This window comes from Physeter macrocephalus, chromosome 2 (genome assembly GCF_002837175.3).
Source record: "Physeter macrocephalus isolate SW-GA chromosome 2, ASM283717v5, whole genome shotgun sequence".
Lineage (NCBI taxonomy): Eukaryota > Metazoa > Chordata > Mammalia > Artiodactyla > Physeteridae > Physeter > Physeter macrocephalus.
Genome location: NC_041215.1, coordinates 115,899,997 through 115,922,950, shown reverse-complemented (window position 1 = coordinate 115,922,950; position 22,954 = coordinate 115,899,997). Strand labels below are relative to the sequence as shown.

At 35.9% G+C, this 22,954-nt stretch overlaps 1 protein-coding gene across 1 annotated transcript in view; it reads right to left on the bottom strand.

Moving 5' to 3' along the window:
• Positions 1 to 21,887, bottom strand: part of SPAG16 (sperm associated antigen 16) — a 906,896-nt gene extending 885,009 nt beyond the window's left edge. Inside the window, exons 1-3 of the mRNA XM_024124705.2 lie at positions 21,703 to 21,887; positions 4,952 to 4,998; positions 3,694 to 3,789 (exon numbers count right to left, since the gene is read on the bottom strand). Coding sequence (XP_023980473.1) covers positions 3,694 to 3,789; positions 4,952 to 4,998; positions 21,703 to 21,829 — 270 coding nt within the window. The 5' untranslated portion in view covers positions 21,830 to 21,887. The remainder of the gene's footprint in view (positions 1 to 3,693; positions 3,790 to 4,951; positions 4,999 to 21,702) is intronic.
• Between the last annotated feature and the right edge of the window lie 1,067 nt (positions 21,888 to 22,954).

Here is a 22,954-nt window from a genome sequence, read left to right as displayed (position 1 = left end):
CAATAGCCAGGACATGGAAGCAACCTAAGTGTCCACTGACAGATGAATGGATAAAGAAGATGTGGCACATATATACAATGGAATATTACTCAGCCATAAAAAGAAATAAAACTGAGTTATTTGTAATGAGGTGGATGGACCTAGAGTCTGTCATACAGGGTGAAGTAAGTCAGAAAGAGAAAAACAAATAACATATGCTAACAAATATATATGGAATCTTAAAAAGAAAATGGTTCTGAAAAACCTAGCTGCAGGACAGGAATAAAGACAGAGATGTAGAGAATGGACTTGAGGACACGAGGAGGGGGAAGGGTAAGCTGCGACAAAGTGAGAGAGTGGCATGGACTTATATATAGTACTAAATGTAAAACAGGTAGCTAGTGAGAAGCAGCCACGTAGCACAGGGAGATCAGCTCAGTGCTGTGTGACCACCTAGAGGGGTGGGATAGGGAGGGTGGGCGGGAGACGCAAGAGGGAGGAGATATGGGGATATATGTAAATATATAGCTGATTCACTTTGTTATAAATCAGAAACTAACACACCACTGCAAAGCAATTATAGTCCAATAAAGATGTTAAAAATAAATAAATAAATGAAAGGAATACAAACTTACTAATCCTGAGCTACTTTTTTCTTATAAGAACATAACTTTAATATGAAAATATTTGATAGTAATTCTTAATAAATATATAGGAAAATACCTTAGAGTAAAATTCTTTGAGAACTACTGATTAATATGTTAAACAGTATAGTAGTTTTGTTCAGTTATCAATTCATCTTCTCCAGAAACACCTGACTATATCAAAGAAATGCCTTATATTCTTAGAGGAGGAGGTGGAGAGAAGATGTCAGGAAATTTAACAGTTATATGATTTAGGTACTCCGCTACTGTTATCTTTAAAGATCAAACTTATAAGTTTATAAATATTATATTATTATGGCAATACATGGACCTTTAATATTGCACCACCAAAATTAGCAAAACAAAAAAAAACAAACCAAAACAGCTAAAGAAATACCCCCCAAAAAGGCAATAATATGCTCACAGTGTAGAGGGGAAAACCCAGCTTGAATATAAGTAGACTTTTTTTCATAAAATTACATACAAGTATTTCTAAGGAATATGTGTGTGTATGTGTGTGTGTGCCTGTATTCCTATTTCTACTTACATTTATACTTAGAAAAAAGACTTCAGTTTCAAAAAACAATGGACAGTACAACCAAACCACACATTTGTTACAGATTAATAACATTTCTTATGTTAATTTTTTTCATTAATCACTTTAAATATGATAAAACTATATTTTATTTCAGAGTTCTGAAACATTGCACCAATCAAGGAAACATATTTTATAGGATAAAATGTTTAAAATTTATGAAATAAAACATGCATCAATTCTCAGATTTTTCATATATATTATCAAGGTTTAAAGAAAATTATAAAAATTCATTTAAATGTCAACTCTTATATAAATAGTCCTTGTTAATTTTTTAACCAATAAAACTACTTACATTATTTCCAACTTTCAACTTTTCAATAATTTCAACTATATTCAACATTCCTAATGTAATGATCTTTTTTACTTGCAGTCTTTAATTAATTTTCTAAAAGTCCCCGTTCAATTGAGACTACTGCTATCCTCTAACATAGAAGAAAATATATCTTGCTCATAAACAGACATAATAAAATCATAACAAAAGGAAGTGGGTTTCTTAAGCAATAAATATTCTTAAAAAAGAAAGCCCATGGCACAACTCAAAGCTAGTTTTTGAAGATAAAATACTATAGAAACAAAAACCAAATTAGAAATACATAACTGAAATGCTTATCATAAAATGAATTCATATTTAATTTTAAAAGCTTAAGGGAAACTTTTGTGAATTTTCTGCATAGCACTGTTCCTCCAAAGAACTCAAAAAACAGATAAAAACTTAAATCAGAGTCAACAAGCTAGAAATATGTCATAAATCTAGAAAGTTAACTCTTGCAAGCTTATGATAAAAGAAAGCTTCTGCAAAACTGATGAGAGAAGAATTACTGATATTTGGTTCAGAAGATAGGACAGCTACTACGTTGAATTTATTCACCAATTGCCCTTCTTGGATTTATCTTTGGATTTACAAGCACCGTCTAGCATGATACCACATACAAAGATGCAATTACAGTTTGGTCATAATTTTTTCATTCAATGATTCATTTATCCATTCATTTATTTAACTGCTATTCATTTAGTGCCTACTATGTGCCAAGCACTGTGTTAGGCATATCTATGTTACCAAGTACCAATATAAATGAGTGGTACATAAAGTATTTTTTGAATCCTTCTTTACTTAATGATGTAAAACAAGGAAGATGACGAGTAATACATATAATGCAACTGATATGTTTATTCACTGCTCATCGTTCAAAATGCTATGTTTTAAAACTTTCCTATAAATTACTGCATTGAGATATCCAACAGACTAATAAAGTCTGCATAGTAGACTTCACTTTATGTCTACCTAGAAGGAACTATAACCACAGGATATATTAGAGAATAGAGTTTACTATGAGCTAAAGCCCTCCACTTAGAATATAATCAATTCTGGATTCAAAAAATCCTCCTCTTCAGCATTTTTCAGCTTTGATTGGACAGATATTTTGGAAAGGAGTAACTAGATTTCTGAACCAAGGAAATCTGCAAAATATGGAAAGATTGACAAAGGGCAGAATATGGAGTGAAGTCTATCACATACTATTTTGCACTGAGGAAGCCAAATCTGCACCTAAATAAGAGTATAACAATTTCCTTCATATTTCACAGTAAAGGTTTCATTTTTGAAGAAAAGCAACCTACTTAATTAGTATTGGTATGACTTCAGTGTTAATTAGTATTGGTAGCATTTTAAAAATATTTTTGCTATCATCATTGTCAATTTTTAATTGAGCTTGCAATTTTACAGGAATGCCATCATTCCATGTACTGTTAATTGGTGGTATTATAATCAGAAAGCATTCCCACCATATTTTCTAGTGAAATTAGTTCATTAGCCTCACAAGAAAAAAAGCATAATATATTAAGCATTTCCTGTGATCTAAATACTTCCATGAAAAAAAAAAAATACAGATGCTTACAAAACAGACTGTAGAATATGTATACAATACCAAGTTCTGTACAAGTGCTGAAAATCCTTGTTTAAACTCCATTGAGATTAAAGAGAGTTCTGAGAGAAAGTGTCATTTGTTGCAAAGTCATGCAAAAGTGACCACCATGTGGAAAACAATGATCCAAAGCAAAGTAAATATGACTACTTACTAAAAGTGAAGGTTAGATGATAAACAAATAGAAGCGAAAAAGATGATAGGTGATAGAGCTGGAGCTGCATCTAGTAAGTGAAGTATTTATAGTTTGTTTTTGTTGTTGTTGCTGTTTTTTGCGGTATGCGGGCCTCTCACTGCTGTGGCCTCTCTCGTTGTGGAGGACAGGCTCCGGACGCGCAGGCTCAGTGGCCATGGCTCACAGGTCCAGCCGCTCCGCGGCATGTGGGATCTTCCCGGACCGGGGCACGAACCCGTGTCCCCTGCATCGGCAGGCGGACTCTCAACCACTGCGCCACCAGGGAAGCCCTTTATAGTTTAAATGACTTTCAAAACTTCGTGTAGAAAGTATCACTGTTAAACTATAGGCTATGGTTTTGTTCAAAATTCTCACCAAAATTTGAATATCTGTAGCCTGTTCTTGGACCATCTGAACTGCTTTTGCCAGATCTTCTTCACCTTCTGGAATGCTATAATTGTCATCTGGTATCTAAATCACAGAGAAAGAGAATGATAGGAAGAGTTAGCAGGAATATAAAAATACCTTATTTCATTTTAAAAATAAATTTTCCTCACAAAACTAAGGATCAAAGAAATACACTTTATGTAAGACATCATGTCATTCTGAAGATCTATGAAAAATAAACTAACAAGTAGGCAGCCCTCTGACTTCCTTATAAACATCACTCAATGTTACTACTGATGAACTTGAGGTTAGTTTATGGGCAACTGCTTTTACCTATACTGACAAATGTAGTTTAACAACTCTGCTGAAAAAAAAAGAATGTTAGGCCATCTAAATGCCACCATTCTCTCTGCATCCCAGATTTTCTCCACCATTACTTTTCGTAACTACTAGCAACTGCAAATATCTAATAAATTATGTCTAATATTAAAAAGCAAAACAAAACTCACTGCCTGAATGTTAAGCTCTTGGAAGAATGCAACTGACTCTAGCTATAACATTAATGAGAGTGAACACTTATTGCATGCTTCTTATGTGCTGATCACAGCTTTAAGCCTGTTACATTTATTAACTCATTTCATGTGGTATGTATTAATATTATCTCCATTTTACCAGTAGTAATACAAAGCCTATCTTCTGTGTTTGTCCTGTCTCCTGTTTGCCCTGGCCACATATGCCAGGCTTGCTTCCACAGTTTCATTCACAGCTTCTGTCATCTTGGAGTGACTCTGCCTTCCAAGTCTCAGATGTAATGATAGGTTCCCTTGGAACAATGAATTAAAGGACAAGTTTGAGACAGTAACTATATTAGACTAAAGTATTGCTAAGTTGAAGGGAACCATAGGATCTGAGCTCCAGCTAGGTAGTAGGAATCTGGGAAACCTAGACTGGATGATTGGGAACACCTGCTGGACAGAGACGACAGACTATAGTGTGGATGCACAAGGCAGGTGATGAGAAGCTGACTCTGAAGGACAATTAACAAGAAAATCAAAAGAGCCAGATGTGTTAACCAATCTAAATTTTTAAATAGAATTTTCAAACCTCACTCAACCAGCTGATTAGCTAAATTCAGTTGAAAAAGTAGCATCACTTAAGAAAAAAAAATTTTTAAGAAAAAATAAAATGAATATTTCACAGGAATGACTGTAATGAATTTATAGAATACGTAAAATGAACAAATTACCTCTTCATATTCATAATCATCTTCAGATGCTTCAGTTACGGTGACCTCTAAATGTACTGTTAAGTTTGAATCTCAAAATAATGGAATAAAATTATTATATTTAAAAATTGACATAACCTTAAAAATACAGTATTATATCTAAGTATCTCACCAAGTTAGTAAATACATGTAAATTAAGCTATTTTTAAAAATTTCTCTTCCTCATACAGCCTACAATTATAGATGTTTTAAGAAAAAATATCTTGTTATTGTAAATTATTATTCAAACAACCCAAACTCATGAAAAACTATATTTTTAATCTATTTACTATCTAATGATTTCCAATTTGATTCTAATAAGGCTTACAAAAATGTACATGGTATCATAACATAAATTAGAAAGAGATAAGAAAAATGAAGGACAGGAAAACTATGACAGTAAATTTTCAAACACATCTCAAACCACAGTGAATTTTCCAGAACTTCTTAGTCATTCACAATGCAGTGTGACTTCTTTATTTGGTTTAAAGTATTGTGAATGAGAAAAACAAAGCACACTAAGATTTAAGTATAAGTAAAATATAGATTTCAATGTTTTCATCAATAAAAGATACTTACACCTCCACTCTCTTTCTTACATATCTCAATTTAAAAATTATCTTCTCAGAAAAGGCAGCCTAATGTTTAAGCAAATATAAACTACTTAATAATCATAACTCAGCAGTTCATAAATTATCAAGATATATCAGCATTAAAATATCTGTGGAAATGATTCTAATAAAAAATTCTAACAGTATTGCTCTAAAACCTTCAAAAATTAGTTAGTCTAATTACAAATGAAAACTTCAAGACAACATTTAATTTTAAAAGAAATCAAAATACACACCAGTAATGCTATTTTGTTGATTGGTTGGTAGGTTTACATTGTTTTTCAAATGCACAGACTTTATTAGGCCAAGTTTAAAAGGTAGAAAATTAAACACTTCAGTGCACAGCAGTGGTTATGAAAATCAAAGATTAGATTAGCCTAGTTTTCATTTTGCTGCTGGTTATAAGAAATTTCTCTGTCATCCCATCCTGCAAGAGTAACCTGATGGTGTGTATAACAACTTCTGTTGTTTGTAATAATAACTGATAACACACACATAGTATTTAACAGGAGCCAGGTACTGTCCTAAGGGTTTTGCATGTATTAACTCATTTCATCCTCATCCTACCAATGAGGCTGAACTATTATTATCTCTATTTTACAGATCAGGACCCAAATGCACAGTTACACAATCAGGACCTAACAAAGTTGGGAATCAGGCCCAGAAGCTTAGGTTTCACTATACTATACTACCTCTCTTGTTAACACAAATTAACATATGTAAATCATTTAGAATGGTGCCTGGCTTATAATAAATACTATATAAGTGTTTGTTGTTATTTTCTCTGTTCTGGAAAGAGATGAGTACCTGTGGAGAAGTCTCCTAAGTCTCCCATGATCTAGTGTTAAGATGAATGGATACATAAAAGACATTCTGAATCTTCCTCCTTTTCTATATTTATATTTTTCTGACACATGTTCACTTAATGATATAAAATTTCCTTAGGTTCAGCTACAGGAAGTTCAGCCTCTTTTTTATGGAAAAATATGTCTCCTTCTGAGAAACAACTATTAGAAGATTTTGTAGGCAGTCACTTGCCTGTAAGTCTCCAGAAAAGTAATGCTATCCTTCATCACTGCTTATACCATAATAAATTTCACAAAGAAGTTAATATTCTAAAATGATCTGGATATAGTTTATAATTGTAAATAAGCCAACTGCTTATTTATTGTGAGGAAGAAACGTCAAAGCAAAGCTTCTTGAACATGGCTCTATAGAGGAAAAAGTGATTTGTCCTCAAAGCTTTGGAAATATAAAACCACACTTGTATACTGCTACCAAAAGAAATATTCTAGGGAACAGATTATAATCACTAATAATATATTCTGTTTCCCATAATCAAAAAAGAGTAAGAGGAAAAATAACTACCATTTTATAAAGCTTAAAAAGTATTGTCACATGGATCATAACCATATGTACTCTTAAAACCCTGTGAGATTGAATGGCACAGATACAGTAATCTCTCAATTGAAAAAAAATAAAGGAAACTAAGTCAGGAAGATGAATAGATTTGGCCAAAATCAAAGATATGAGTGACAAAGACAAGTTTCTTAAATATAAATACCATGAATTTTCAACTACACCATGCTGTTTCTACAGTGACACAATAGCAATGTGCAATTTTTTACCAATATCCTCAGTAATGAATTCTCACTTATTTGTTTTCCAAACTCTCAAGTGTCATATTACAAACAGATAAATCAAATCCTTTAAACAGCTCAATCTGAAGACCCTAAAGGAAGGGGAAATATAAAATAGCTACAGGGCTATAGACCCAAAGATTCAATAAACCAAGGGCAAGAGATTAACCAAACAAAAGATCAGGAAGAGTACAAATACCCAAAACAGGAACCAGGATCCTCCTTAATTGATACTGTTAGTACCCACAATATGATGTGAACAGAAAATCTTCCTTCTCAGAAGCAACTTAGTTGAAATGTGATGCTGCAGCATTACTAAAGAAGGAAATGTACTTTCCCATGTATGTTTGCATGCATCGGTCTAGCTGGCTAGCCGGCTCACAACACATGGACAAATGCACAAACAAATCCCAAAACAATTCTGTGGCAGTTTACAGACATGCATACAGCTACAGGGAGGTAAAAATAAATGATTATGGAAATTAGCGGAGAAAGGGAAACAGTAGAAGTAAGGTACAGTACAGGCCATAAGGTCTCATGAACTTTGTTATATGCCACAGGTTTGACTCTAAGCTTTCCAGCAGTCAGGGTAAAATGGGAAATGTAATCAGATACCAATTCAGTATCCATCCTATGAAAACAGATGAGTTTCTCAGCAGATGTACAGCAATCTCTGATTCTGAAGCCTGAGAGAAATCACGCTCTTAGGTTTTCATAAAGAGAACACTTTGGACTATACCGATAGTGATCCCCTTGGCCCTTGGGACAGCCAGAAAGATAGAGTGAAGCAGGATCTGATGGAGCATCGTGTGTGAAAAAGGTTGGAAAGCACTGCTTTAGAAGCAATATTGGTAGGGTAGAAATGCACAGTTCGTCAAGAATTGCCTGAAAAATAAAACCTTTAATTTTGTTTCTGCTTTTACTGGGCAACTTTCTCATCTGTAATCTAATCTCTTAGGTGATCCTATTCTCCAGGAAATGTCCATACAATTAAGCTGGTCACAATTTTCATACAAAGTTATTTTTCCACTGCAGAATAATAAACTGGCATTCTGGCTTAATATCAGTTTCTTCTTGCCAAGCTGACTCTGAGCCCCTACAAAACTCCCTTCCCATTACCTGCCTAGTTTTCCTTCAAAAAACATCATTGAACTCCAGTTCCAAAATTCATTTTTTTCTACTCTATTCCACTCAGATCTGGTCCTGCCTTTCTAGAGATTGAGCTTGACTTGACACTTAATTTTGTGCCTGGTTTCTAGTCTGATCTTGCCCAGGGTTACTATCTGTGGCCCTCTTTCCTCCCTGGCCTGCACCCACAGTCCACAGCACCGCCCCCTTCCAGGCCAGGTACTATATTCTATAGTCATGGCCTGGTCTCAGACTAAGGGTCATTCTCCACATCTCCACTTGCTCTGGAAGGAATTTAGTAGTACTTGTGAGTTTGCATACTATGAATTAGTTCCCTGGTACTTCATCACCACCAGTGAACTAGTAGTTTCTCCACGAACAGAATCTGCACCAGATCCTGACCTTGCAGATCTTGTCAGAAAATAGGCCAATATACACCCACACTGAAACTGCCAGGAAGCCCTAAATCCACCAAGTACTACAGAAGATACAACTTCAAGAAGCTTCAGAGAAGCATTTCAGCTGGCCTAATGGAGCAGAGTTTGATGTGACAGTTGGTATGACGGGGTCACAAACAAGGTTGTACAAATGGACCACAGCCAGAAAGAAATGAACAATTTTCAGATGAGAGCAGCATACAAAGTTCCTCACACACTGGTCTCCTCCACTACTGCATCTGTAGGTAGTGATCACTGCCAGTAGCACCAGCTTTATAAAGAACTGGAGTGAAACATAAAGCTAATTATATTTTACATGATTTCCCAAAGCTAATATAGACAGAAATTGCTTTGTAATCTTTGATATCACTGCAGAATCAATGTACACAAAGGCAATCTAAAGTCTAGCCTGGATCCTCCATGATCAACATTTTACTCACTAAATTGAAATAAAAGAAATGTATTGTAAATACCAAACATTATAGTCATGTTCCCTTTCTTAGGAAAGCCAGTTTAAATAAAGTAAGTTAACTGAAAATAGACCAAAGATGGCAAATAACTGGCACACTTGCTGTCATAATTCCCATTGCCATTTGCTTCCTTCAGTCTTTCCTACCAAGTCTTAATACCACATACCACGGAACCACTACCAATTCAATAGAATTGGCAAATGTAGAAATTTATTGGCCACTCCTTCCTAAGACAGCTGTTGCCCATCTTCTGCCTCAGAACCTGGAAAATAATTTTCTTTCAATGTATAAGACTGATGGTTCTCATAGTGGATGGTGGTGTAAGTTTTTTCAACTTCTAAACCAGGAGACCCAAAGATATGGGGTCTATATATTATACCTTTATCTGAAAACATAAAGGCTAGAGGTTAAGATATTTGTCTACAGCCTTGCTACTCCAATTATAGTCCTTAGATCAGCCACACCAGCAGCACCTGGGAGCCTGTTAATGATGCAGAATCTCAACCCCTGAAACTCGCAATAACTGATTTAGAATCTTCATTTCAAGATCCATATCTTGGATTCATACACACAGTAACATCTGCCTAGTCTAGAAGACCCAGAACAAAATATAATTTTTTCTCTCCAAATAATCTATGACTTTTGTGCATGTAAAATTCAGCACTCCAGGTTTAGTAACATGCCTCTACATTCTACATTCAAATTGTCTATCCTTTTTATTTGGATATATGTAGGATGCAGTTAAGCACCCATGAGCAAATCCAGTTTTCCAATGATAATAAGAAATACACTACTTGAGAACATAATGATTATTAAGGATTTTACTAATATCTTCTTACTTAATACTATAAATATTCCAGAGAAGTAACATCTTAGAGGAAAAAAAATAACTAAGTGTTAAAAGCAATAAATAACTAAATAACTTTTTAAAATAACAAAAGTTCTGTTTTAATTAAACAAAGTTATCAGTAAACATTACCACTGCAGTGAGATACTGGCTAAGGATATTACTTAAGAAGAAAAGCATGCATCTTAGATGGGGTATTGGTTTAGGGTGATCACCATATTTCAGGGTCTGGAATCCTTAATTTGCATTTTTGAAACAGTTGACTTTGGGACTGCATCCATAGTTGGTTAGCCTCAAAGGACAGCCTTAAACTCAGTCAACCCTCACAAACTGCTGTTGGGGCCAAAGGAGACCTTTTCAGGGGTCAGCAAATGTATGTCCATGATCTAAGTCAAATCTTAGCGTTAAAATGTCTAGAAAGATAAAATAATAATCAAAAGCCAGTTAGGGGAGCAGAGAATCAGCACAAAGGGAGGTAGGTTAGAAAAACAATACTACTTTGGGGGCTCTGCTTCCCTGGAGTCAATGCATTTCATTACTCTTCCTTGAATAAGGTCTTTCTTTAGACAAGTAGCAAAAAAATCAATTAAGCATTAGCTTTCTTAATACAATTCATTCCAGCCTGCATCTCTCAGCTGGAATAGGCACTCTTAAATGTCTGCAGCCACACATTAAAAGGCAACCCCTGATCACTACTATGAGTGAAAACCTCTCTCATGTTGTATTGATTTTTAATAGAGCATTCATTCACGAAAGACGACCAATCTTCTTTACAATTACTAGAGATACCTACTTGCCCATTTACAGATCACATTGTTAAAATCTAGCCTTATATTTTACAAAGCTGCAAATATCTTTCTAAAAAAGAGTTCACTAGAGGATTCATATATTCCATGATTAGATTTCTTAAAGTTCTGGAGATAGCTAAGTAAGATAAGAACTATGTCGTATAAGTTTGCATCTCGCCCTATACGAGTTTAAAAATTAAAAGCAGTGATATCATGGAGTGCTTCAGAAGAGATACAGGTGGCACCACTACAGCTAGGAGGTTACAAGGGAGGGGTGTTTCAAGGGTAATAATTCTATTTCCTGGACACATTCTCTAAACTGTCATAAAGAATGTGAGGCTTCTCTTAATGAAGCCACTCACCCTCATGGTGGATCCTGGATATGTTTCTGGTTCAGATCACACTAACCTTTACATGTTCTTTATGTCTGAATGTTTAAGAGCAAAGAAAAGGGTGATTTCCTGGAGAATTTGAGTCAAGCCCTTTCATAAGCCTTGCTCAATATTAACAGCTCATTGTCTAGTGTTCTCGGAGCACCTATTCAGTCATAAATAAGGGAAGTCCAGGACCAAATGTAGTGGATTAGAAGTGAGTAAGTATATGTGCAAAGTACAGATCAGATTTCTGATTCATTAGTGCATATTATAATTTTTATTTATCCACTGCAATAGCTCAATTAAATTACCTGAAAACTAAAGACTTTAAACCCAAAAAAGTCTCACTTCAGCAACTATCATAATCACCTTGAGAAACAACGTCAAATAAAACTACACAGTCAACTCGTAATAATGCATGTTAAGAGAGCTCAGGATACAGGGATAATTGTCATTCAAAAGTCATCCTCAAACTTCATTTAACTAAGAGTTAAAGGCTCTCACATGACTAAATCTCTTACCTGAAGACTGAATGTAGGAAAACTGATTGGTTAAATGTTTAGTAACTACTGACTACCCTTTGGTTGAAACCAAAAATAGTCAACAAAAGAGAAAAGGAGGAAAATCAGAGTGACTAGATAATTCACAAAGAGGATAATAAAATCCTCAAAGGGTGGGATCAAAATGGCAGAGTAAGAAGAACTTGAGCTCACCTCCTCCCATGGACACACCAAAACTACAACTACATATAAAGCAACTCTCTCTGAGAATGACCTGAAGACTAGTAAGATGGGTAGGAGGGGTAGAGGTGTGATCTGGTCACCCACATCCCCAGTGTGGCAACCCACAAGCAAGAGGGGATATCATAACCACGGAAGCCCTTGCTAAAGAGCAAGGGGTTCAAGTCCCACATTGGTAACCCCAGGCCAGGGGACCTACATGAGAAATATGAGCCCCCATAAGGTCTGACTTTGAAAACCAGTGGGGCTTACATACAGAAGAGCTAGAGAGCTCTTACAAGAAACAAAAACTCTACCCTTAAAGGGATCATGCACAAACTCACTCACTCAGTCCCAGCACATAGACAGCAGACTGAATAATGCCTGGCTTCTAGCTGACCTACCAAAGCCACCCCAGCATGTCTCTGGCCTGTGCCCACTTCATCTCTAGCTTCCCTGACAAGGCAGACCTCACTGAGCATGTCCCAGGACCCTCCCTCTTTCCCAGCCCATGCCCACTTCAGTTCCAGCCAGCCTACCAAACCAACCAGCACATGCAGTCTATAGAGGGAATGCTCCTACACAAGGCCATGACTTCAATACTAGGGAAAATAACTGTTTTGCCTAATTCATAGAAACAAACACAGAAAGTAAAATAAAATGAGGATGCAGATAAATATGTTCCATATGAAAGAACTTGATAAAACCTCAGAAAAAAAAAACTTAATGAAATGGAGATAAATAATTTGCCTGATAAAGACTGATAAAGACTTCAAAGTAATGGTCATAAAAATGCTCACCGAACTCAAAAGAATGGATGAACACAGTGAGAACTTCAATAAAGAGTTAGAAAATATAAGAAAAACCCAACCAGAGCTGAAGAATAAAATAACTGAAATGAAAAATACACTATAGGGAATTACAACCGGTTGGATGATACAGAAGAATACATAAGCAATCTGGAAAACAGAATAGTGGAAATCACCCAATCTAAACAGCAAAAATAAATGAAGAACTAAAAAATGAAGATAATTTAAGGAACCTCTAAAACAACATCAAGCATGCTAATATTCATATTATAGGGGCCCCAGAAGGAAAAGAGCAAGAAGGATGGGTCAGAAAACGTATTTGAAGAAATAATAACTGAAAACTTCCCTAACTTGGAAATGGAAACATACCTAAATCCAGGAAGCACAAAGAATCCCAAACAAGATAAACCCAGAGACAGCCACACCTAGACACACTATAACTAAGATGGCAAGATTTAAAGATAAAGAGAGAATTTTAAAGGCAGCAAGAAAAAACCAACTAGTCACATACAAGGAAACCTCTATAAGATAAGGCTGATTTTTTCAGCAGAAACTTCGCAGGCCAGAAGAGAGTGGCATGATATATTAAAAGAAAAAACTTACAACCAAGAATACTCTAGCTGGCAAGGTTATCATTCAGAATTGGAGGAGAGATAAAGAATTCCCCAGACAAGCAAAAACTAAGAGTTCATCACTATTAAACCAGTTTTACAAGAAATGTTAAAGGGGCTTCTTTAAGTGGAAGAAAAGGCCATAACTAGAAATAAGAAAATATACAAAAAAAAGAAATTTCACTGGTAAAAGCAAATATATAGTAAAGGCAGTGGATCAGACATTTAAAAAGCTAGTATGAAGGTTAAAGACAAAAGTCATTAAGTCAACTATAACTACAATAAGCAGTTAAGGAATACACAAAGTAAAAAGATGTAAAATATAGCATCGAAAACATAAAACATGGGGGGGGGGTATAAATGTAGTGCTTTTACAATGCATTCAAACTTAAGCAACTTTCAAGCACACTGCTGTATAGCTGTCACCTACAAGACTCATTTCAGATCTAAAGACAGACTGAAAGTGAGGGGACAGAAAAAGATATTCCATGCAAAAAGAGAAAAAAGAAAGCTGGCTTAGCAACACTCATATCAGACAAAATAGACTTTAAAATAAAGACTGTAACAGAAGACAAAGAAGGGCATTATATAATTCTAAAGATGTCAATCCAAGAAGAGGATATAACATTCATAAATATTTATGCACCCAACAAAGGAGCACCTAAATATATAAAGCAAATAATAACAGACATAAAGGATAAATTGACAGTAGTAAAATAATAGTAGGGAACTTTAGCACACCACTAACATCACTGGATAGATCATCCTGATAGAAAAATCAATAAAGAAACATTGACCTTAAATGGCACATTAGGCCAGATAAATTTTATACAAATATACAGTACATTCCACCCAAAACCTGCAGAATACACATTATCTTCAAGCGCTCTTGGAACATTCTCAATGAAAGATCATGTACGGCCACAAAGCCAGTCTCAATAAATTTAAGAATACTGAAATCATAGAAAGCATCTTTTCCAACCACAACAGTATGGAACTAGATACCAATAACAAAAAGAAAGCTGGAAAAAAAAACAAAAACACATGGAGGCTAAACAACACACTACTAATCAACCAATGGGCCAATGAAGAAATCAAAGAGGAAATTAAAAAATACCTTGAGGGCTTCCCTGGTGGCACAGTGGTTGAGAGCCCGCCTGCCAATGCAGGGGACACGGGTTCATGCCCCGGTCCAGGAAGATCCCACAGGCCGCGGAGCAGCTGGGCCTGTGAGCCATGGCCGCTGAGCCTGCACGTCCGGAGCCTGTGCTCCGCAACGGGAGAGGCCACAGCAGTGCTCCTACACAAGGCCATGACTTCAATACTAGGGAAAATAACTGTTTTGCCTAATTCATAGAAACAAACACAGAAAGTAAAATAAAATGAGGATGCAGATAAATATGTTCCATATGAAAGAACTTGATAAAACCTCAGAAAAAAAAAACTTAATGAAATGGAGATAAATAATTTGCCTGATAAAGACTGATAAAGACTTCAAAGTAATGGTCATAAAAATGCTCACCGAACTCAAAAGAATGGATGAACACAGTGAGAACTTCAATAAAGAGTTAGAAAATATAAGAAAAACCCAACCAGAGCTGAAGAATAAAATAACTGAAATGAAAAATACACTATAGGGAATTACAACCGGTTGGATGATACAGAAGAATACATAAGCAATCTGGAAAACAGAATAGTGGAAATCACCCAATCTAAACAGCAAAAATAAATGAAGAACTAAAAAATGAAGATAATTTAAGGAACCTCTAAAACAACATCAAGCATGCTAATATTCATATTATAGGGGCCCCAGAAGGAAAAGAGCAAGAAGGATGGGTCAGAAAACGTATTTGAAGAAATAATAACTGAAAACTTCCCTAACTTGGAAATGGAAACATACCTAAATCCAGGAAGCACAAAGAATCCCAAACAAGATAAACCCAGAGACAGCCACACCTAGACACACTATACTAAGATGGCAAAATTTAAAGATAAAGAGAGAATTTTAAAGGCAGCAAGAAAAAACCAACTAGTCACATACAAGGAAACCTCTATAAGATAAGGCTGATTTTTTCAGCAGAAACTTCGCAGGCCAGAAGAGAGTGGCATGATATATTAAAAGAAAAAACTTACAACCAAGAATACTCTAGCTGGCAAGGTTATCATTCAGAATTGGAGGAGAGATAAAGAATTCCCCAGACAAGCAAAAACTAAGAGTTCATCACTATTAAACCAGTTTTACAAGAAATGTTAAAGGGGCTTCTTTAAGTGGAAGAAAAGGCCATAACTAGAAATAAGAAAATATACAAAAAAAACAAATTTCACTGGTAAAAGCAAATATATAGTAAAGGCAGTGGATCAGACATTTAAAAAGCTAGTATGAAGGTTAAAGACAAAAGTCATTAAGTCAACTATAACTACAATAAGCAGTTAAGGAATACACAAAGTAAAAAGATGTAAAATATAGCATCGAAAACATAAAACATGGGGGGGGGTATAAATGTAGTGCTTTTACAATGCATTCAAACTTAAGCAACTTTCAAGTACACTGCTGTATAGCTGTCACCTACAAGAGACTCATTTCAGATCTAAAGACAGACTGAAAGTGAGGGGACAGAAAAAGATATTCCATGCAAAAAGAGAAAAAAGAAAGCTGGCTTAGCAACACTCATATCAGACAAAATAGACTTTAAAATAAAGACTGTAACAGAAGACAAAGAAGGGCATTATATAATTCTAAAGATGTCAATCCAAGAAGAGGATATAACATTCATAAATATTTATGCACCCAACAAAGGAGCACCTAAATATATAAAGCAAATAATAACAGACATAAAGGATAAATTGACAGTAGTAAAATAATAGTAGGGAACTTTAGCACACCACTAACATCACTGGATAGATCATCCTGATAGAAAAATCAATAAAGAAACATTGACCTTAAATGGCACATTAGGCCAGATAAATTTTATACAAATATACAGTACATTCCACCCAAAACCTGCAGAATACACATTATCTTCAAGCGCTCTTGGAACATTCTCAATGAAAGATCATGTACGGCCACAAAGCCAGTCTCAATAAATTTAAGAATACTGAAATCATAGAAAGCATCTTTTCCAACCACAACAGTATGGAACTAGATACCAATAACAAAAAGAAAGCTGGAAAAAAAAACAAAAACACATGGAGGCTAAACAACACACTACTAATCAACCAATGGGCCAATGAAGAAATCAAAGAGGAAATTAAAAAATACCTTGAGGGCTTCCCTGGTGGCACAGTGGTTGAGAGCCCGCCTGCCAATGCAGGGGACACGGGTTCATGCCCCGGTCCAGGAAGATCCCACAGGCCGCGGAGCAGCTGGGCCTGTGAGCCATGGCCGCTGAGCCTGCACGTCCGGAGCCTGTGCTCCGCAACGGGAGAGGCCACAGCAGTGAGAGGCCCGCGTATCTCATACAAAAAAAAAAAATACCTTGAGACAAATGAAAATAGAAATACAATCTTCCAAAATCAATGGGCTGTAGCAAAAGCAATTCTAAGAGGGAAGTTTCTAGTGATACAGGCCTCCCTCAAGAAACTAGAAAAATCTCAAATAAACAACCTAAATTATACCTAAAGGACTAGAAAAAGAACAAACAAAGCTTAAAATTAGTAGAATGAAGTAAATGAGAAAGTTCAGAACAGAAATAAATGAAATAGAGACTAAAAAAACAATAGAAAAGATCAATGAAACAAAGAACTGTTTCTTTGAAAAGGTAAACAAGATTGATAAAACTTCAGCCTGACTATTCAAGAAAAAAAGAGAGAGTGCCCAAATAAATAAAATCAGAAATGAAAGCGTAGTTACAACCAATACCACAGAAATACAATCAAAATAGACTACTACAATTATATATCAACAAACTAGATAACCTGGAAGTAATATACAAATTTCTAGAAACATATAATCTTCCATGACTGAATAAGGAAGAAATAGATAATCTGAACAGACTGATTATTAATAATAAAAATCGAATCAGCAATCAAAAAACGCCCAGAAAACAAAAGTACAGGACCAGACAGCTTCGCAGGGTGATTTACCAAACATTTATACAAAAATTAATACCAATTCCAAAAAATTGAAGAAGGAACACTTCCAAACTCATTCTATGAGGCCAGGGATATCATGATACCAAAATCAGACAAAGACATTACAAAAAATGAAAGTACAGGCCAATATCCCTGATTAACATAGATGCAAAAATCCTTAACAAAATATTAGCAAACCAAATTCAACAACACATTTAAAGGGATCATACATCATAATCAACTGGAATTTATTCCAGGAATGTAAGGATGGTTCAATATCCATAAATCAATCAATGTGATACACTACATTAACAAAAAAAAAAAAAAATCACATCATGATCTCAATAGATGCAGAAAAAGCATTTGACACATTTCAATATAAACCTATGATAAAAACTCTCAACAAAGTGGGTATAGAGGGAATACACCTCAGCACAATAAAGGCCATAGATCACAAACACACAGCTAACACAAAGCTCAATGGTGAAAAGCTTAAGGCTCTTCCTCTAAGATTAGAAACAAGATAATGATTCCCAATCTCACCACTTTTATTCAACATATTACTGGAAGTTCTAGCCACAGCAATCAAACAAGAAAAAGAAAAGACATACAAATCAGACAGGAAGAAAACTGTCACTATTTACAGATGACATGATACTATTTATAGAAAACTCCAAAGACTCCACCAAAAATTATCAGAAATTATAAATGAATTCAATAAAATTTCAGGATACAAAATTAGTATACAGAAATCTGTTGTCTATCTCTACACTAATAACAAACTATCAAAAAGCAAAATAAAAAAAAAAATCTCATTTACAATTGCATCAAAAAGAGTAAAATAGCTATGAACAAATTTCACCAAGGAGATGAAACACCTATACTCTGAAAATGGTAAGATATTGATGAAGAAAACAGAAGCAACACAAATGAATGAAAAAACATACTGTGCTCATGGATAGGAAGAAAAAATATTGTTAAAATATCCATACTACTCAAAGCAATCTACAGATTCAATGAAATCCTATCAAAATACCAATGGCATTTTTCACAGAACTGGAACAAATAATCCTAAAATTTGTATGGAAACACAAAAGACCCTGAATATCAAAGCAATCTTAAGAAATAAAAAAAAGCTGGAGTTATCATGCTCCCTGACTTCAAACAATGCTACAAAGCTATAGTAAGCAAAACTGTAAGGTACTAGCACAAAAACAGATACATAGATCAATGGAACAAAACAGAGGGCCAAGAAATAAACTCTTATTTATATGGTCAAGTAATCTACAAGGAAGCGAGAATATACAATGGAGAAAAGACAGCCGCTTTAATAAATGGTGCTGGGAAAACTAGACAGTCCCAAGCAAAAGAATGAAACAGGACCATTTTCTTTTACCATATACAAAAATAAAATCAAAATGGATTAAAGAATTAAATATAAGACATTAACCATAACACTTCCGGAAGAAAACATAGGCAGTATGCTCTTTGATTTTTTTGGACCTGTTGCCTCAGGCAAAAGAAACAAAAGCAAAAATAAATGAGACTACATCAAACTAGAAATCTTTTGCATAACAAAAGAAACCAACAAAATGAAAAGGGAAAGAGAAATCTACTAAATGGGAAAAGATATTTACAAATGATATATCTGATAAGGGGTTAATATCCAAAATATATAAAGAACTCACACAATTCAACATCAAAAAAATCAACAATCCAATTAAAAATGGGCAGATGACCTGAATAGACATTTTTCCAAGGAATATATATATAGATGGCCAACAGACACATGAAAAGGTTCTCAACATCTTTAATCATCAGGGAAATGCAAATCAAAACCACAGTGAGATATCACCTCACACCTGTCAGCATAGCTATTATCAAAAGCTGAGAAATAACAAGTGTTGGTGAGCATGTGAAGAAAAGGGAACCCTCCTGCACTGTTGATGGGAATGTAAATTGGTGCAGCCACTATGGAAAACAGTACAGAGGTTCCTCAAAAAATTTAAGAGAACTACAATATGATCCAGCAATTCTACTTCTGTGTACTTATCCAAAGAAAACAAAACACTAATTTGAAAAGATATATGCACTGTATGTTTATTGCAGCATTATTTAAAATAGCCAACATATGGAAGTAACCTAAGTGTCCATCAACAGATGAGTGGAGAAAGAAAATGTGGTACACATATATACAATGGAATATTACTCAGCCATAAAAAAAAACCAAAATACTGAAATCTTGCCACTTGCAACAACATGAATGGACCTTGACGGTACCATGCTAAGTAAAATATTCAAACACTGTATGATTTCACTTATATGTGGAATCTAAAACAAAACCAAACAAGCTCAGAAGTAGTTTCATAGATATAGAGAAAAAACTAATGGATGTCAGAGAAGAGGGAGATGGGGGGCTGCGTGAAAGAGATGAAAGGAATTAAGAGGTACAATCTCCCAGTTATAATATAAATATATCGTGGTGTTGTAACATACAGCATAGGGACTATAATCAATAATAATGCAATAACTTTGTATGGTGACTTACAGTAACTAGTCTTATACTGGTGATCATTTCATAATGTATAAAAATGTTGAATCACTATGTTGTACACCTGAAACTAATATAACATTGTAAGTCAGTTACACTTCAATTAAAAAAATCCTGAAAAGTTATAGTTGCTTAAATTTGTAAATGTGATTACTTGGAGAAGTCTTTGCAAGATAGGTTTTTTGCAAACTGCTATATGTTGGCAGCTGTAACTCGGTGATCTCCCTGCAAATTAAGTAAACCAGATTTTCATTAGTGAAAGTTGTGCTATATTGCAGTCTCACCACTTATTTCACAAAGATGTTTGCAAAAAAAGTTACCTCACTATGTTTGTCTCATGTTAACAATTAAACTACTGTGATAGAAATCATTTTAATGCTGACAGATATAAGATGCCTGGTTATCACTAGTATGGACATTGGATAACTTTATACTTTGATGTAGATTAGCGCTGAAAGAGTCGTTGAATTGTTTTTGAATTTAAAAAGGAAGATTACTGGAAAAGACAGCTTGTTAAGAGCTAGGAAAACAGAGTATAAAACCTCACTTAAGACACTAGAGCACCCACATATTTCATTCAAATTTATTTCAAACTATTCGAACATATTCCTGTAAAAATCATGTTTGCACTGAATGAAATACTATATAGTTTCTTTGAGCTTTTCAACCAAGTTCTTCAAAGCTCCCTGTAGCAGGGATGTATACTGGGCCTGAGTCAGGACAGGTTAATCAGTTTAAAAGCCTACAAAATGAATCATTGCTGGATCTCTGGAATCTTGAATTAAATCCGGGGGGATTATATTTGGACAAAAAAATAAGGTAGATTTTGCAGTTTCCTTGATACCTTTAAGAATAAAACAGATTACCCATCTCTCTCCTATCTGCCTGAAGAATGGAGTAGTTATCTTTTTCTCATGAACCCTCCCCCTCTCCTCATTAATTTAGAGAAGGGGAGCTCAAAAGCTTTACACAAGAAATAGTGAACCTAATTATCCACATATGGCTATTCAATTTTTCTGGTTATTTCCAATGATAATCGCTCATCACTGTCTGATCTTGTTTCTTCCTAACATCTCTGAGACTCGTCAGGTCACGAGATTACCATTTAGTTGCTAAAGGTTGGGGGGGGTATTTTTATCATTAAGTAGCCCAAATTTAAACTACCCAGTAAGTAGATGCTACCAAAACAAATCACTTAAGCATTGGACAATTGGACCATCTACAGGATCCAGCTGGATATTCTGAGCTTCCTCCTTCCTCTCCTTAAAGCCTAGAGGTAGCGGTCTTTTCCTTAACCTCCTGATGTTGCCCTAACGGATTTATTTTCACGGCATTCTGAAGGTTTGCGGGCTTAAGAAAACCCCTGAGCTAAAGGAGGGTTGGATTGATTTGTTGTGCTACTTTAAAATAAAATTGCAAAGTTTACTGAGTGGTGACTACTAACTTTTTCCAACAGGAACACATCAGCCTACAACTACTACAAGGAGAAAAATTACAGTGGGTAGGTATCAGGGGGTCGCGGTGGCGTTGAAAGCACCTAGAGGTCCAATAGGCGTCTCTACCGGCTGGGTGACCGCAAGCTTCACAGGGCACCCAGAGCGGGAAGCCCGCGCCCTCGCCCCCAACACCCGTTACCGCGGCCAGCGTCTGGGTGCCGCGCCTACTCGGGAAGGATACGCTCCAGGTAGTAGGCGCCCTCGGCGGCCACCGCCTCCGCGGTGTCCCCGGCAGCCGTCGAGCCCATGCCCAACGCTTCTTCCAGAGCCCGCAGGGCCGAGGAGGGAATCCCTTGCTGAGTAGCCATCTGAAGCTCTCCGGGTGCCTGCCCCTGGCTACCGCACCGCGTCCCTAAGGGAAACCGCGAAGACGCTTCAGTACGAACACACGCAGCTCTCGCGAGAGCCTGGCATCCTTCACCCCTCCCACCGTGCGGGCTCCGGACCCGGAAGGGCTGACCCGAGCCCTAAATGGGGGTGTCCTCCTCGCTTCCTGCGTTACTGGGGCAACCTCGTTGCCTAGTTACCCTGAGCCCTCGGGATGCGGTTCCGGGACTGGACGAGATAAAATGAAGCAGGGGACTTGTTTTGCACACCTTTTCTTACCGAGGTGGCTTGGTTTTCTTCAGTTTTGACCCTAGCATTTGTTTTTCACTTCGTTTTCTTCTCTAAATTGTCTTTCTGTTGGTTCTTACATGCCAATCATCAATCCCCAGATTTTTAGGTATGTGTATAGAGCCCTAGTTGTCCCCAGGGAAAACTAATGGAAAAGAGGAAGATCCTCAGTACCTGGAGAAAAAAAGAGTCCTAAAAATCATAATTGAGAGATTGGCCCAGGGGAACTACCAATAAAGAACTAGGATGTTCACCCTAGTCAATTCCATTCTCGTACACATTCAAAGTATTTGTCTGGACGTCTGTTTTCTCTTTGGTTTTATACTCTGGGACTTGTAGTTGTAACTTTGATTCTTACCAAAGTAAAGCCATTTCCATAAGAATTTTGAGGTACAAATTGTCCTAACATAATGTATAATAAATGATATTTGCCCAATCATGTGCAGTCCTTTTGCTATGACAGAATCTTCCTCAGGTTTATATTGTGTAGTATCAGAACCATCTACAGGGCCCTTTTATTTACGGATTCTTTTTCATCCTACATTCTAATGAAAATTGGATGCCAAACATCACCTCATTATAAAAATTCCCATTTATTACCAAAAAAAACATAGTGGCAACTTCTAATGAGGTGATTAAGAGCTTCAATGTTGGAACCAGAGAGGCTGCATTCAGGGCCTGGCTCCACCATTACTAGCTATGAAACCTTGGGCAAACCACTTAATGCCTCCAGGCCCCAGTTTCCTCATTTTTAAAATGGGGATATTATTACCTACCTCAAAGTATTGTTGCAAGAGGTAAAACAACATAAAGAGTTG